General features: G+C 35.1%; 1 protein-coding gene and 1 long non-coding RNA gene across 2 annotated transcripts; both read right to left on the bottom strand.

Moving 5' to 3' along the window:
* Positions 1–4,617: 4,617 nt before the first annotated feature.
* Positions 4,618–4,938, bottom strand: LOC114754060 (uncharacterized). The gene is made up of 2 exons (XR_003741098.1): positions 4,898–4,938; positions 4,618–4,794 (listed from the first exon to the last, which is right to left on the bottom strand). It is a non-coding gene; the product is annotated as an uncharacterized LOC114754060 (long non-coding RNA).
* Positions 4,939–6,029: 1,091 nt separating this feature from the next.
* LOC114754058 (uncharacterized) lies at positions 6,030–11,826 on the bottom strand. The gene is made up of 6 exons (XM_028942794.1): positions 11,739–11,826; positions 7,417–7,725; positions 7,132–7,341; positions 6,834–7,043; positions 6,406–6,747; positions 6,030–6,326 (listed from the first exon to the last, which is right to left on the bottom strand). Exons 2-6 carry the CDS (start codon positions 7,723–7,725, stop codon positions 6,030–6,032), a joined length of 1,368 nt encoding a protein of 455 aa, XP_028798627.1. The 5' UTR covers positions 11,739–11,826.
* Positions 11,827–16,396: the final 4,570 nt, after the last annotated feature.

Genomic DNA, 16,396 nt, shown 5'->3' on the forward strand with positions numbered 1-16,396 from the left:
TGCTAATTTAATACAGAAAAATGCATGAAGTGGTACTGTTCATATAGTCAAATGGTACTTTATAGTTTTTCTATCCTAAATTTGAGCGATCATAACTCTTAGCATACACATCCATTTTAGGTGATTTACCACTTATTGTAAAGCTCAGGATGTGCTCTTACTACTTGTAAAAGTATCATGGGCAAATTCATTCATTTTCTTTGGATTTACCTTGTCCCAATTTCATGCCTTTATATTAAAATACTTATCCTCCTACTTGGTCATAGTTTGCTAAAATAATCTCTTTTATGCATACAACTATTCTAACATTTCATATGTCATTTTTATACTCTATCATACTCATCTTTACATGCTAATATCACCATACATATTTATATTATTTAAATGACACGTTCATATAATCATCTCATACAAGGAGAATTATTACAAAACATAATGACATGAAACATCCTTCCTTAAACTCCTTTTAGTACGCATTTGAAAACGTTATGGTTCAAACGAATAATAAAATAAGCTTGTAAATTGAAATCTTGAAATTTGGTTCTTGGGTTACTATTCACAATTTTTTTTAGATTTTTGGTCTAATTTTGAAAATTTACAACTAATTATAAAAAAAAATCGTGTTGAGGTGATTCAAGTCTCTATTTAAAGCTATTTCAATTCTCTACAGGAAAAAAGTATTTGAACTTAAACCTTCTCAATTCGTACAATTAATTTGTGAAAGTTTACTATCCATTTGTTCAAACAGTAATATGCAGATTCTTTGTTCTAAATTTGAGCAATTATATCTATTAACGCACACATCCATTTTAAATAATTTAACACTTGTTTTAAAGCTCAAGATGTTCACTTTAAGAACACTAAATTTTATGGGTAGATTCAATTGTTGACCTCACTTCCACTATATCACAAATTCGTGGCTTATTTAGGGATATCTTATCTCTTTTACTTGCATTAATAATTCATAGGTGTCACGCTTGAATCCTAGTTATCTTGTAAAATGGAAAGATAGAGGAGCCGTCACCAAAATTTTAAAAGATTAATTTTGAAAACCTAAAAAAATGTGGTCTACGAAAACCGGATAGGGTTTAGGAGTCGATTGTGTGTGGGGAAGGTGTTAGGCACCCCACAATACCTGTTCAAAAGAATAGTTACCCTAAGTCACCTACTCAAAATTCATATGACCTTTTTATCATATTTTAATTACCCTGAAAGAATAAAGATAGAAACAAAGAAAACTTTTTATTTACAAAGTTGGACTTGATTTAGGATAAAAATTTAGGGCCTATGTACCCTTTAGAGGGATCAAAACCCACGTAGTTTGGAGGGTAAAATACGTGTCACTTGGTTGGTATTTTTCAGAATACATTTATTCAATTAAAAAAATATTTTTTGTGGGTTGGTATTTTTTAATATGAAAACAATTTTTGTGTTTTTATTTAGAAAAAAAATTTTTTGAAAGAAATTTTGGATTACCTTCCCTGCGGAGGTTCTCATAACCTTACATAAAAGAATAATCGTTTGAGCCTACAGAAGTTCTAAAAATCTCACACGGCTCTAAAAAAACATTTTGAGATTATATATACATATTTAAAAAAGAATTTTCATTTTATTATTTATTTATAAACATGGGGCCAAAATTATTTTTTCTCTTTTTATTTTAAAAAGAAAACTTGCACAACCACATTGGTATTCCTGTGGAGACTCTCACAATCTCACACAATTTACCAATGAATCTAGATACATGTAAAGGTTGTAAAAACCTCACACAGTACAAATTTTTTTTAAAAAAAGAAGCTCTTTCAGAAAAAAAAAACAGAAGAGAAAACACCCAAAAAGAACAGAAATTCATACTTGATGCTCCAAAAAGAGAAGACATTATATAATAAACCAATAATTAAAAAAAAACCACATATAAATATTAGCAAAATGACATGGACAAAAATAAAATAAATAAAAATAAAAAGCAAGAAAGTAAGCATCAAATTGAGTACATATGGGGGATAATAAATGATGGCATATTTTAAACAAGTCAAAGAGAAGGGAAGTAGTGAGAATTAACTCAAATCATATTTGATTCAACTCTCTAGCCAATAATATTCAAGTTCACAAATGTGATAATAACCAAAAGAGCATAGGTTTTCCTTGGGTGAAGAAAAAAGAAGATGAACAATAGACTTTCCTCTAGTTAGGCATCCTCTCTCTTTTCCCAACCCAAGTCATTGTCATAAAATAAAATGATAGAAAAACTCTCTACTTTGCCTCTTTTTTCACCAAAAAATTCTGAGTGTCTTTCTCCAACCCTTATTCTCCTATTTATAGGCTCCACATAGGTTTTCTAGTTTTTCTTTAATTTCTATTTTTTAATTTTTCTCAATTATGACTCATAATATAACTTCCTATTTAAGCATCAAATCGTTATCAAATTGTAATTTTTTATTTTTATTTTAAAAAAATTTTCACAATTATGACCCCAAGAGATATTTTTAAATTAAAGAGTCGATCATCTTAAATGGGAAATTTTCATTTTGATTTTTGAATTTTTTGAATTTTCTTTTATTTAGACTCCACCCCATATTTCCTAATTCGGAGGTCAATTAACTTTTAATTATTATCTTTTTTTTTGTATTACCATTTATTATAAGAGGGATATTCTTATTTAATTTTTCTTTTTTTTGATTTACCACAGTGGATTTTTCAAACTTTGCTTCCAAGAAAAAATCAAGGAGGAGATTAACCTCTTATTTCTTTTTTATTTGTTTTTATTTATATTTAATATTTCTTGAGGGGCCCAGATAAAATCAGGTGTTCACAATAAATATTCATCTCTTTGCATACAGTCCTTCCACATTGCCTAATTCATTCTCAAGCATCATAATACTCAATTGCACATGTCATTCTCATCATTCATCATTACATAGCATTAATGGCACATTCATATCATATATTAACATAAAAAAGAATTCTTTACATAACACAACATAATACATCATTCCTTCAATTCTTCCCTTCATTCTTGCATTTCCACAACTTGCATTCCTCTTTCCTTGAATATCATACCTATTATGGTTGGTTAAGGAAGGATGAAATTCGGGAGAATCTCGGTAGCAAACATTACCATTATACATGCAGGATAGATGCAAGTGTCATGCTTGGTTACACATACTTTCACATTTATAAAATGCCATGCTCATATGTTCAATATTTCAAACACACATGGCCATAGATTGAACAAGAAATAGAGCAACATTTAACCATTCATATTTTTATTCATAATCAAGCAACATCTACATACAAGCATACACATCAAGCATACAAAATAGTTAAGTTCGCTACCTTGAAGCCTTTAGGCTTTCTCCTTGTTCCTTTTACTTCCAACTACTAGTATTGCTTGAACAACCTTGCCATTCATCTTTCTAGGCGTCTCATGACCCTAAATTCACATTGCAAATTAATAGCCAATTAACCAAGACCATAAAAACCACTAACAACCCTTAATTCTCAAACTTGTTTCTCTTTAACTTAAATTTTTTCTTTCTCATTCTTAACTTCTAAAATCATTCTCTTAGCCATTTCCACTCAATTTTTCATGAAGAATCCAAATATAAGTTTGGATCTAACAAAGTCCAACTCTATCCACTTTAAACACTTAAGATCGAGAGGTTAGGGTTTGGAATCTAAAATTTTTATTTTCAATTCTAATGCTTCCAAACATATTTTCTCAACATAACCCTACACAATTTCATCTTCTAACTTATTGAAAGCAGCAAAATCATCAAAATCCAACCCTAGCCTTAATAGCAAGCCTTGGTCGAAACCTACCCCTAGATACACAACTATGAAATCTTTCACAAATCATCCTAAAATCACTCGATTCGCATTCTTTTTAGTCCTTTAAAATGATTCTAGAATTAATTAATCCTTTCAATGGCTTTAAACAAAATTGACACTACTACAAAATGAAAAATACTCGACGGTTATTTTGGATCATATTTGACGGTTAAAAACCGTCAACTATACTGGCGTCATATATTTCAACAGCAAATATTTGACGGTTGTTAACCGTCAAATATTTAAATCATACTTGACGGTTACTAGAAAAAAACCGCCAATTATTTTGAGATTATACTTGACGGTTCCAAAAACCGTCAAGTATTCAGTAATACTTGACGGTTCCATAGAGTGACCGTCAAGTATTATAAACATACTTGACGGTTATTTTTGAAAAACCGTCAAGTATTATTTAATACTTGACGGTTTTAAAAGTAACCGTCAAGTATGTTATAATACTTGACGGTTTTAACTAATAACCGTCAAGTATTATTCTTTTTTTTTTTTTAAAAATTCGTTCTCCTTTGCCAGCAACCCCTTGCAATTTTGAAACCAATAACAAAGGCTCATTCAACAGAATCATGCAGGCCAGCATTCAAACCAATTCAGCCATATACATATATGTTAATGAACCGAAAATAATTTACATTATCATATATATATATGAACCAATGAAAACCAACTGTGATATATTAAAATTCTGGCAAGTACAAAAAGGTGAACCAATTCCAAAATTAGCCAATTGCCAAAGTTGTGCAATGCCTAAAACTAACCAACAGCCAAAAATGAACCAAAACCAAAATTATATTGAAACCAAAGCTAGCTGTACGTACATACACTGTCTTAATGTACACTTCCCTATCTATGTTGTGCCCACTGACGGAATAAGGCCATCGCCAACTCCTCAACGATTTCTTCCATCTGAGCAGATGAATACACTGTGCAATATGTGTCGGCAAAGTACTGTATGCAACCACAAATTATGACTTAAGTTAGATAGAAATGTAAAGCTACAGTAAGTACAATAATTCTTAAATATATAAATTGAACCTTAACAAATGCATACCTGCGTGGGAATTGAGTCAGCATTGTGCAGAATTATCTTCTTCATAAATTTCATCACGCAATATCCACAATGGGAGCTCTTGTTAGGCTGACGTGGGCACTGTAAAGAATGGAAAAGGAAATAATATTAGTCAATCATATAAATAAACCATATTTAGTAGAATAGTAAATCATGGTAGTGAATACCTTCACTTTCTTCCACTGGAAGGTATCGTCAAATTGGCCGTTTTTTACCGGGGGCAGGGTAAGGCCTGATTTGTGCGGTATAGCCACAAAGCCCTGAGAAGACAATAAAATTGAATATTAATGATTGTCAAAAATTTGATTGAAGCAAGAAATTAAATTAAATTTAAATAATAGAGATAAATATTACTTGTTGAACAATGAAACCATAAATGGTCGATTGGTTGGATCCCCATGAAGAGAATCAAGATACCAAATCCTCGGCTTTGTGGGATTGACCACAATCAGCATCCAGTGTCCCCTAAGTATAAGAAAGACAATTAGAACTATTACAAATTATTTTGAAAATGAAAGAATTTAGGAAAGTTTACCCTTGACAATAAGGCGCCAAAAACAAAGTCTGAGCCCCCAGTGTTGCACTAGAAATGAAGATATCTAACAAGTCTCTGGCTAAGTCTTTCTTCATATTAGGTCCGTGGCCAGCAAAAGTGTGGGGGCTGATAATCTTGAACTTGTCATCAAGGCCACCAGGGGCTATGAAGTTCTTGAAAAGATATCTAAATCAACAAACGAAGATATCAATAGAATAAATGTTCAAGTACTTAAGTATTTAGTTAAGGTTTTAACAAATACCTGATATAAAAGTTACAGGCATTTGTGCTGGCCATTCCATGCGTCAGAATCTCTTTCAATACTTTATTTGTGACATAATCTGACGAGGGTCGACCGTATACCTCTGGCTCAAACTCTAGGGGAATCATGAAATCCTCGCCATGTTCTAATCTGGCCCCAATTGCATATTCCTCAAGACATATTCGGAATCTTGATGATACCACTTGAACGGGCTCAGAGGGCTGCTTCTGTGGTGATGATAATGAGTGATCACCCAATAGGCTCTTCTTCCCCTTAGACTGACAAACAGACTGTTAGTAATTAAAATAGAGTTTATTTTAAATCAGCTGAATTTGTAACCTATACATATATACCTTTGAAGGATGTCCTAATGTAAGAAGACGGCCAGGCCAAGCGACAAAGCTACCCACTGCTTGAGCCACTGTCTCTGCATCTGGGGTGAGAATCGGGAGGGCATAATTCGCATCAATAGCAGTGTTCAACTGCACCCTCACATGATCAGCAGGGAGAGGAACATTATGAATTATACTCTCCCCCGGTAAATTGAACATGCGGCCCGTTGCAACAGTGTGATGTTTAGGGCTATCCGCCATACACTGAACGTCCGCTTCACCCTGATTTGTTTAACATAAGAGACAAGTTAGCTAGATATATAAATTATTGAATGTAATTATATAAACACAAGTATTATACCTCAGGTAGCAAGGGGAATGTGCAGCTGTCTTTGCCACTTGGGCTGAGATTCGGAGCCGGCTGTGGTGCTTGATTCTTGATCAACTGCTCGATTAGGAGCGCTTGCACTTTAACCTGCTCCTTTAACCAGCGTGTTTCTTCCTTCAGCTCCATGAACTTAGCAGAGGAAGGCGTGCACGATGAAGAGGGCTTTTGTCGGTACCCAAAGTAATCTCTCTTGGTGACTCCATAACCGACACCCCTAAGAAGACCAGGATGGTCAGGAGTCCCCAATGCCCTCCTCAATATATCCTGGTCATCTACAGAATATGCCCCCTGCGAAACTTCCTGGGACAAACTCTCCTGTGCAACAAACATTGATATAGTTATTCATACTTAAAGATATTTGACAATAACGTGAAGATTATTTAATTTAGAATAATACTCACCATCCTGTCCACGACCTCCTTAACGCGAGGATTATCAATTTGGCCATCTTTATTTTGCCTGGCCAGTGCCCACAGCATCTGACGTGATACAGTGACATCTGATCCCTCCTGCTGAGTCACCTCTTGCTCAAGGCCCGCATAACCCAAGCGGCCCTTTCGGTAGGGATACTCATTCTTCTTTACTCTTTCCTTATTTTGGGAACTTAATTCCTGCAAAAACAAAGTAGATTCACAATTAAACAATATATAGATTAAACAAAATGGACTATTTAATATCAAAAAGAGCGAGGATTATTACTTGAAATTGCCTATCACGACGTGACGTCACAAAAGCAGCCCAATCCTCTGGTTTGACCAAGTCCCGTATCAAGCTAGGAACCTGGGACTCGTCGGCTGTGGAAGGATCCTTCAAGTACTTGTGTGTGACAAAATATCGGAAAGAGCGTAGTGCCCTCCCAGCCTTCCCCTCCACAAACCTCTTCCTGCTCTCATCTATATCAAATGCAGACTGCAAAACATATAAAACAACACATTAGTGTCACGCAGCTTGTAAGAAAACGAAATTTGAGTTATAATATATTACCGATACATCTGTCCAAATAGTGTCTCGCACTGAACGATCAACCCTCCTCCAATGCTGCGCTGTAATGGGCACGGTGCTTCGTGCCACTGCCCCAATATAGCTGATAAATTTATTTGACCGTACAGCTTGTCCTTTCTTATTCCACTGTACGGCAAATTTCTTTCCTTCTGTTCGAGCTTTCACGACCTCTTGCATGACACAAAGGCCCCTCTGTATGCGTGCTGCCTCCTCTTGCAACTGTCTCTCCTGCTCAGAGGCATCTCTCGGCTGAGATGGGTTATCAGTGCTAGATCCGCTATCGTCTGCCATCTGCAATGAAATTGAAGTAAACAAAATGAATCAGAATCCATTAAATGAAAATAAAGTCATTAATGACGAAATTTATTTGAACAAAATTAAAACAAATAAAAGAATCAAAGAAAATAATGAGAGAATTTACATGCATGTTTAAGAAGATCTTTTTCTTTTTCTACTCTTATGTTTTTGCATGTTCTTCTTGGTTTGAATTGTTTTGATCTTCTTACGAAACACTTTCCCCTCTTTGAAATCCATATTCCGTCGTTGTGATCATGCCTGACATACATGGATTGATCTTCATTTAAATGAGAATCAAGTGAGGCCCCTTGAAATGGATCATCTTCAATTGCATTGTCTTCATACCCCGTCTCTTCAATATCCATTTTATTAGTCAACAAAACAATAGACCATCCTTTGGCAGCCGGGTCAGGGACATAAAACACTTGCGTAGCCTGAGAAGCCAAAATGAATGGCTCTTCCTTGTATCCTTCTTTATTCAAATTCAATTGTATAAACCCTAAGTCATCAATCCTCAATGCATTATTATTATCCACCCATTTGCAACCAAATACCGGAACTCTGAATTCAATGTAATCCAACTCCCAAATATCCTCAATCACTCCAAAGTATGACATACGTGCATAGATAGGATTTTTATCTTTGGCACTCGATATATGCATGGTACTAGCTACAAGAGTTACGCCACTATTTTGCTGTTTACTCCGATCATCTTGTTGTTTAGTATAGAAAGTGAACCCATTCATAAGGTAGCTTGTGAAAGAAATCACATGTTTGCTCGGTCCATCTGCCAACAACTTTAATTTCTTCGAAACAGAATTAGGATCATTATTATACTTGCCATGCACATGCTCTCTCAACCATGCTGTAAATTGTTTATTGTGTGTTTTGGTGTACCAACTTTCAAGTTTATTGGGATTATCCCTCTTTAGCTCATCAATATGCTCATGCACATAGTCCTCAATCTCTTCGGAGTTGTGCAATACATATAGATGTGCCTGCTCCCACTGTTGGTTTGAAATAGTTACGACTTTCTTTCCCATAATCCCTTCTCCATCTGTCCTTCCCTCATGACGAGACATTGGAACCCCAATATCACTTGCATTTTTTAAGTAATGGGTACAAAATTCAGTAGCCTCTTCACAAATATATCGTTCTACAATACAACCCTCTGGCCGACTTCGATTTTTCACATACCCTTTCAATATTTTCATGTAACGCTCAACTGGGTACATCCATCTTAAATACACTGGGCCACACAATTGGACCTCTCTAACTAAGTGGATGGTTAAATGGACCATGATGTCAAAAAAAGCCAGAGGAAAATACATTTCAAGTTCACATAACGTAACTATGATTCGGGTTTGCAATCTTGGCAATTTACTAGGATTAATCACTTTGCTGCAAAGAGACTTAAAGAAGAAACATAACTTTGTGATCGTAACTCGTACCTTATCAGGTAAAATAGCCCGTATTGCCACTGGAATAAAGTTTTCCATTAAGACATGACAGTCATGAGATTTTAAACCTTTTAACTTCATATCCTTCATTGACACAAGGTTACTAATGTTAGAAGAGTAACCTTCCGGCACTTTTACTGAAGCAAGAAACTCACAAAAACTACTTTTCTCTTTTCTAGAAAGGGTGTGAGCTGCCGGACGAAGAAATGTACGAGTTCCCTTATCCTCTGGTGCCAATTCCTCCCTTATCCCCATTTCAACCATGTCTAGCCTGGCATTTATGCCATCTTTAGTCTTTCCCGGAATATGGAGTAATGTGCCAAACAGACTTTCACATACGTTTTTCTCAATATGCATAGCATCAAGAAAATGTCTCACATTTAGGGTTATCCAATACGGCAGTATAAAGAAAATAGACCTCTTCTTCCACCCACTTGTCCCAACATGCTTCGCGAAAGGTTTTCCAAATTCACAATCTATATCTTTCACCTTTTGAAATACATCCTCCCCAATCAACGGTGTTGGTGCCTTACCTTCTTCTGAATTCCCATTAAAATATTTTTTGAATCGCCGGTAAGGATGATCACGATGCAACCATCTACGATGTCCCATATATGAATTTTTCATTCCATGCTTCAACCTTATGGAATCTGTGCTCTCTTCACAAATGGGACAACCAAGTTGTCCTTTAATGCTATACCCTGAGAGATTACCATACGCAGGGAAGTCGTTAATTGTGCCAAATAACATAGCTCTCAACTTGAATTTTTCTTCCTTATATGCATCATATACATCAACTCCATTCTCCCACAATACTTTCAAGTCTTCAATTAATGGAGCTAGATATATATCTATGTCATTTCCCGGTTGCTTTGGCCCAGATATTATCATAGACATCATTGAATACTTGCGTTTCATGCATAGCCATGGAGGAAGGTTATATATAAACAAAATCACTGGCCATGTGCTATGGGTGCTGCTTTGCATCCCATAAGGGTTCATCCCGTCGGTGGCTAATGCAAGGCATAGATTTCTATCTTCTTCCCCAAATTCAGGATACTCAATATCAAACTTCTTCCATTCTGGAGAATCAGCAGGATGGCGAAGCATGCCATCTTTAACCCTTTTATCTGCATGCCACCTTAAATTTTTTGCATCTTCTACATTACTATACAAGCGTCTGAATCTTGGCACTATGGAAAAATACCATAATGCCTTCTTCGGGCTCTTCCCATTCTCTTGGTAGCGTGATGCATTACACTTAGGACACTCAGTTAGTGACTTATACTCCTTCCTAAACAAAATGCAATCATTGGGGCAAGCATGTATCTTCTCATAGCTGAGGCCGACAGAGCGCAACACTTGCTTTGCATCATACGTTTTACTTGGAAGCTCATTTTCTTTCAGTAGCATTTGTTTAACAAGCAACAGCAGTTCTGTGAAGCCTGTGTCGCTCCACCCATTTCTTGCTTTCAAATTATACAGTTTCAACACTGCAGACAATTTTGTGAAATCAGTACAACCTTCATATAGAGGTGTCTCAGCATCACACTTCAATCTATCAAACATTTCAGGACAATCGTCAAGTTCCCGTTCAATCGCATCTGTCATCTCCTCAAGACGATCAGCTTCACATGTACTCATGTCAAGATTAGATGATCCACAGCTTTCACTATGCCCTCGACTACTATTACTCACATCTCTTGTCTCTCCGTGCTTTGTCCAACACTTGTAACTTTGATCAATTCCATTGATAATTAAGTGGCTCTCACAATCGGATGGCGAAACCCACTTCAAAAGGCAACACTTAAGACAGGGGCAAATAATCCTGTTGCGATCATCGGCGTGCTCAATCGCAAACTTAATAAAATCTTCTACCCCATCCCAATATTCTTTTGATAGACGATTGGCGGACATCCATTCTTTGCCCATGGTCCCCGACTAAGATGAATCATTTAGAGAAAAATGTGATCAGTGACTCAAAGATATTATGAGAATTAAACAAAAATAGAAAGTCAACACATGAGTCACTATTGATCACATTTATCCCTCTTTAATTCTACTTGCTAACAACTAGTAGTTGCTAACAACTAGTAGTTGTTAACAACTAGTAATTCAACAAAAATTTACTTTCATTTCAGTTTGAAAAATATTCTACTACTACTAATGTGCTATTCCATTTGAAAAAAATTCGACAGCATAACGGCTTATAACTTAGAATTCCCCAGGCTTTATGGCAGAAAACCAAACCAGCACATAGTCAATTTCAATTACAAAAACAAAAATTGAAACATTAGCATTGCATTCCCCAGACTTTATCGCGAAAACAAAAAACTAAAACACCCTAAACCCAAACTGATCAAAATGCGAAACACCCATTTAGAATCAAGAACAGAAAAGAAAACCCATTCGGCCAAATAGCAAACCCATTTTCCGTGTGTGCATGGTGAACGGTCCTAGCATTATCCTATCATTCCCTTTCCACTACAATCATTTCTCAAAGGAAGAACTAAAGGAAATAAGGGGAGCGAGTGAAGCATTACCAACCTGGAGCCGAAATGACAATCTGGAGAATGCACGACAACGACGAAGCAGGAGGATGCCGCAACGATAATGGAGGACACCGAGAGGGACGATGATGGAGGACGAGCAAGGACGGGCACAAAAAGCAAAAGGGAACGGCTGAAACAGAGGTAGGTACGGCGGCTTGGAGAGTCCGAAGCGGAAGGGGGCGCAATCGGGAGAATGCACGCACAATGACAAAGCAGGAGGATGCCGCACCGATAATGGAGGACACCGAGAGGGACGATGATGGAGGACGAGCAAGGACGGGCAAAAAAAGCAAAAGGGAACGGCCGAAACAGAGGTGGGTACGGCGGCTTGGAGAGTCCGAAGCGGAGGGGGCGCTAGAAATTTTGAACTGAAGAGACTGAACAGGGGAAAGGGACGGGTTTTTAAGCACAATACTTGACGGTTTCTATTGATAACCGTTAAGTATTCTCAAATAATATTTGACGGTTTTAAATCAAAACCGTCAAGTATTACTAAACTTGACGGTTTTGATTTAAAACCGTCAAGTTTACCTTTAATATACTTTATAACCGTCAAGTATTTTCGGAATACTTGACGGTTTCTTTGAAACCGTCAAATATTGTTCTACTAAAATTGACGGTTTCTTTAGAAACCGTCAAGTTTTCTTTTGGGGGGATTATATTTGACGGTTTTTATGATAACCGTCAAATATTTAGCGTCAAGTATTCCCAATTTGTAGTAGTGTGAATAGCATCTTAACCTAGGGTTTCAAGCTTCCAGAATCCATTAAAACTATGGCTAAGCTCAGCAAAATAAATAGCAAGATAAACTACATCAAAAACTACAACCGTACCTTGTCTTAGAGCTTAATCTTGCATGGCTTCTCTTGCTCTTTCTCTTTTCCTTCTTCCTCCATTGTGTTCAACCTCCTTCCCCCTTTCCTCTCTTGGCTGAAACTTCACAATGAATGGGAGGGAGTGGTATTTATAATATCCTAATTAGAACTTGGCCCCATAAAGTTGATCAAAATTACAATGGGTGTGTGGCCTTCAATCTCACCATCCATTCCAAACATGTTGCAAGATGTACAAATCTTAGGCCATCTTGCTTAAACACTTGCCATGTGTTATGCCACCTAATGCAAATGTGATCATAAAACAATATTTTATTACATAATTTCATTTCTTCCAAACATGCCGCTTAACAAATTGTATAATTTCATCCATGTCCCTTCACCAAATTTGCATTAAAATAGGGTAAAATTTGTGCTCCTTCTCACCCTTAACTATTCCTCTACCTATTTTATAATTTTATGCCATATCGGGTACTTTGTCAGGTTCTGACTTATCCAATAACCCTAGGACATGTTCTACCACCCTTTTTCATCACAAATATCCTCACATGTCATTATATAATATGCATATAAAAGGAGGGGTGCTCTTTTCTTTGTTCTTTCATTAAAACATTTAATAATACTTATTTTAGAGTAAACTTGATCGAATTATTTTTATCAGTCCATGACTTTGAGAATCTGTCTTTAGTTACCAATACTACTTTTTTATGATGGGAAATTTCTCTAATTTTTTTAGGTCAAAAATCAACCTATGAATGGTTTGTTTTGACATTCCTTGAATGATATATAAATAGGTTTTAAATTCTATTAAAGCTAACCTCTTTCCTTTCTATAGATGAAATTATTTTTGAAACTTGTGATAATTGCTCAAGTATTATTTTCTATTATTTTTCAATTATTTGAGGCCTCCTCATATTTTAAATAATTCAATTTCAGCTAATATCTATAATTAGCAAAAACCCTAAGAATTTCATCAATTTGTTTCAAGGGTATTTTCATCATTTCTTAACCCCATATGGATCTCAAAACGTCATTTCCTATTTTTCTAGAATTTTTTAGAATCTTTCTAGAATTTTGGGGTATAATTTTCATCACTACCATTTTTAGCCTAAAACTTTCTAAATTTATGATTAAGTTATTGCTTGTATTTAGCCTCAGAAATCATCTCACTGAGATTTCTAGTACAATCTTTGGCCCTTATTCATCTTCAATTCTCATACTCAAGCCTTCAAGGCTTTATTAGAGTCTCTAATTTACCTATCTTGTGGTTCCAAAAAACTCTTACTTTGTGACTTAGTCATTGGAAATTCTTTCATCTTTTCAAGGAACTTAAAGAACTCTTGCTAAAAAAAGTCTAGTAACATGCCCGTTTTAAGCTAATTCTGATACTTTTAGGCCCAAAATCTAAGATGTTACATGACATATACACTCCTTTAATTTTTCTTATCATTTTGCTTGCTTTATCTCACACATTCTTCTTTCAAGATCATTATACCTATTATGGTTGGATAAGGAAGAGTGAAATATGGGAGAATCTTAGTAGGAAAAATTACTTATTATGCATACAAGATATATGCTTGGTGGATGACATGTTTTCTTTACATAATGTTATACTCATATAATAACATGCTTAGATGCTCAATGTTTCATGCACACATAGCTATGGAACATACGAGAAACAAAGCACCATTCAACCATTCATGCTTTATATCATCATCAAATAACATCATATACATCAACGCACAAGCATATATATCAAGCACACAACAAAGATAAGTTTACTACCTTGTAACTTTAAGTCTTCCTCTTCCCCCTTTTGTTTCTAATCGTTAAGGTTACCCAGTTAGCTTTTCCATTTCATCTTCCTTAAAATCACATGATCCTTAATACATTAACACATCATAACATTCACTTATTAAAGCCATAATAGTAAGCATCATACATACTTGCTCTCTTATTTAACCTTTTAACTCTAACTTTTGAATTCTAGATCCAATCTTTTTAAAATTAATTCCACATGCTACTTCCCATAATTTTTCATGTGAAATCTATTTCTAATCTCAAAGTTAACAAAATACAACTCTTTTCTCTTAAACTAGCTTGGCCGAAGCATTAGGGTTTTTTGGGGGGAAAAAATTCTATTTTCAATTATGCTACTTCCAAACTTACTTTCTCAACCTTGTAACCTAGACACTTTTTCATTTTAAACTTATTGGGAGTATCAAAATCATCAAATTCTAACTTTATGTATAAACCCTAGTTTGGCTGTGGTATCCCTTAGAGAACAACATAATGAAACTCTTCTAATTTTCATGCAAAACTACTTGATTCTTATTCTTTTGTATCCTTTAAACATCATCCTAACATGAATTTAATCTTCCCTTTGAATATGTATTTTGGCCAGCAAGGGGACTTAGGGTTTTAATCTTTCAAACCTATTAAAACTACAAGCAAGCTAACCTCTCATCAAATTAAGCACTAAAATCATGTCAAACCTTGATTTGGTGCTTGATTATGGCAAGAACACTTCTCTTCCTTGCTAGCTCTTCTTCTTTCTCTTGTCTTCCTCTTCTCCACAGCCTTCCTCTCTTCTTTCTCTATGTTGGCAAAAAATACTCACAAAAGTAAGAGGGGGTACTCATAATGCTAGAAAGTTAAACTATATTGGAATCTTGTTTCAAGTCCACCTCCTAAGTGAGTTTACCGATTTATCCCTTAATCTTTGCCCTTAAACTTGCTCAAAATTACAAGGCTACTTGCTCTCTTCCTATTGGTCCACATGTATCCTTCTTGAAGTAAGTAAAGCTTTTCCATAAGTCTCCCATGAAGCTTTCTCTATAAGCTTTAGTTAACTTCTTTCACAAGCTTCCTTTTCATCACATGTTATCTTGAAATTTCCAACCAATAGAAAGGCTCCTTTTTGGCACCATCTGGAAGGGAAAGAGAAGAAAAAGAAAAGCTTCTTTGATGAGCCATCCAATCTTACTGAGTCATTCAGTAGAGATTGTATTGTATATGGTGGATTACTACGTTCCGTCAATTAAATATCTCAAATATTGTCTCATTATTGTCATCATTGCGTCCTCTATTTTCTACCCTTCATAAATGTATTCACATGACTTCATGATGGCTTCACATGGTACATTATTAAGCCATTAATGAAAAAAGGAGGAAGTCAAATTGGATTTGTTTTTCTCGGTTATAAAATAATACTTTAATCTCAGCAAATGTTTTTTTTACTGTTTCCTTGCATTAAAAATTCCTTTGTTTGCTCTATAAACTCCCTTTAATTATTAAAAAAAATTCTAATTTTTCTCATGCCAAAACTCCTTCTGTAGGTATTTCTTTTTGAATTTTCTAGATAATGTCCCTAATTGATATAATTAGGCTTTAAATTCTTTTAAATCCCACCTCTTTACATTTTTGGGATGTAATCATTCTTATAATCTTGAATAATTCCTCAAATAATTAACCCCTATTTTTTTTTTCAATTATTTGATGTTTTCTCACATTTCAAAATTCCTCAAAAGACCATAGGCCTTAAAATTCCATTTCCCAATTTATAGAAATTGTTTGGGATTTTTGAGCATATTTCTCATAATTATCCTTTTTCATCCGAACTTTTTAAAATTATGGTTTGGTCCCTATTAGTGTTTAACCTTAAGAATTATTCCATTGAGATCTCTAACATAACTTTTAGCCCATTTCTAACCCTTTTTCTCATACTAGGCCTTAAAGATTTTATTGGAGTTCTTAACTTCATTTTTACTTCAACTCCTAAAAACTTTCACTTTGCAGTTTAGTCCCTGAGGAACATTCT

The sequence above is a fragment of the Neltuma alba genome, unplaced genomic scaffold, assembly GCF_004799145.2.
Source record: "Neltuma alba isolate B1F8T4 unplaced genomic scaffold, ASM479914v2 tig00010056_pilon, whole genome shotgun sequence".
NCBI classification, from domain to species: Eukaryota; Viridiplantae; Streptophyta; class Magnoliopsida; order Fabales; family Fabaceae; genus Neltuma; species Neltuma alba.

Excerpts from the sequence above, each read along its gene's own strand:
- LOC114754058 (XM_028942794.1), bottom strand. The coding sequence starts at position 7,725 with ATGGCAGACGATAGCGGATCTAGCACTGATAACCCATCTCAGCCGAGA. Across the intron at positions 7,342-7,416 it reads CTATTTGGACAGATGTATCG|TCTGCATTTGATATAGATGA; the intron begins GTAATATATTAT and ends TATGTTTTGCAG. Across the intron at positions 6,327-6,405 it reads CATTCCCCTTGCTACCTGAG|GGTGAAGCGGACGTTCAGTG; the intron begins GTATAATACTTG and ends TAAACAAATCAG.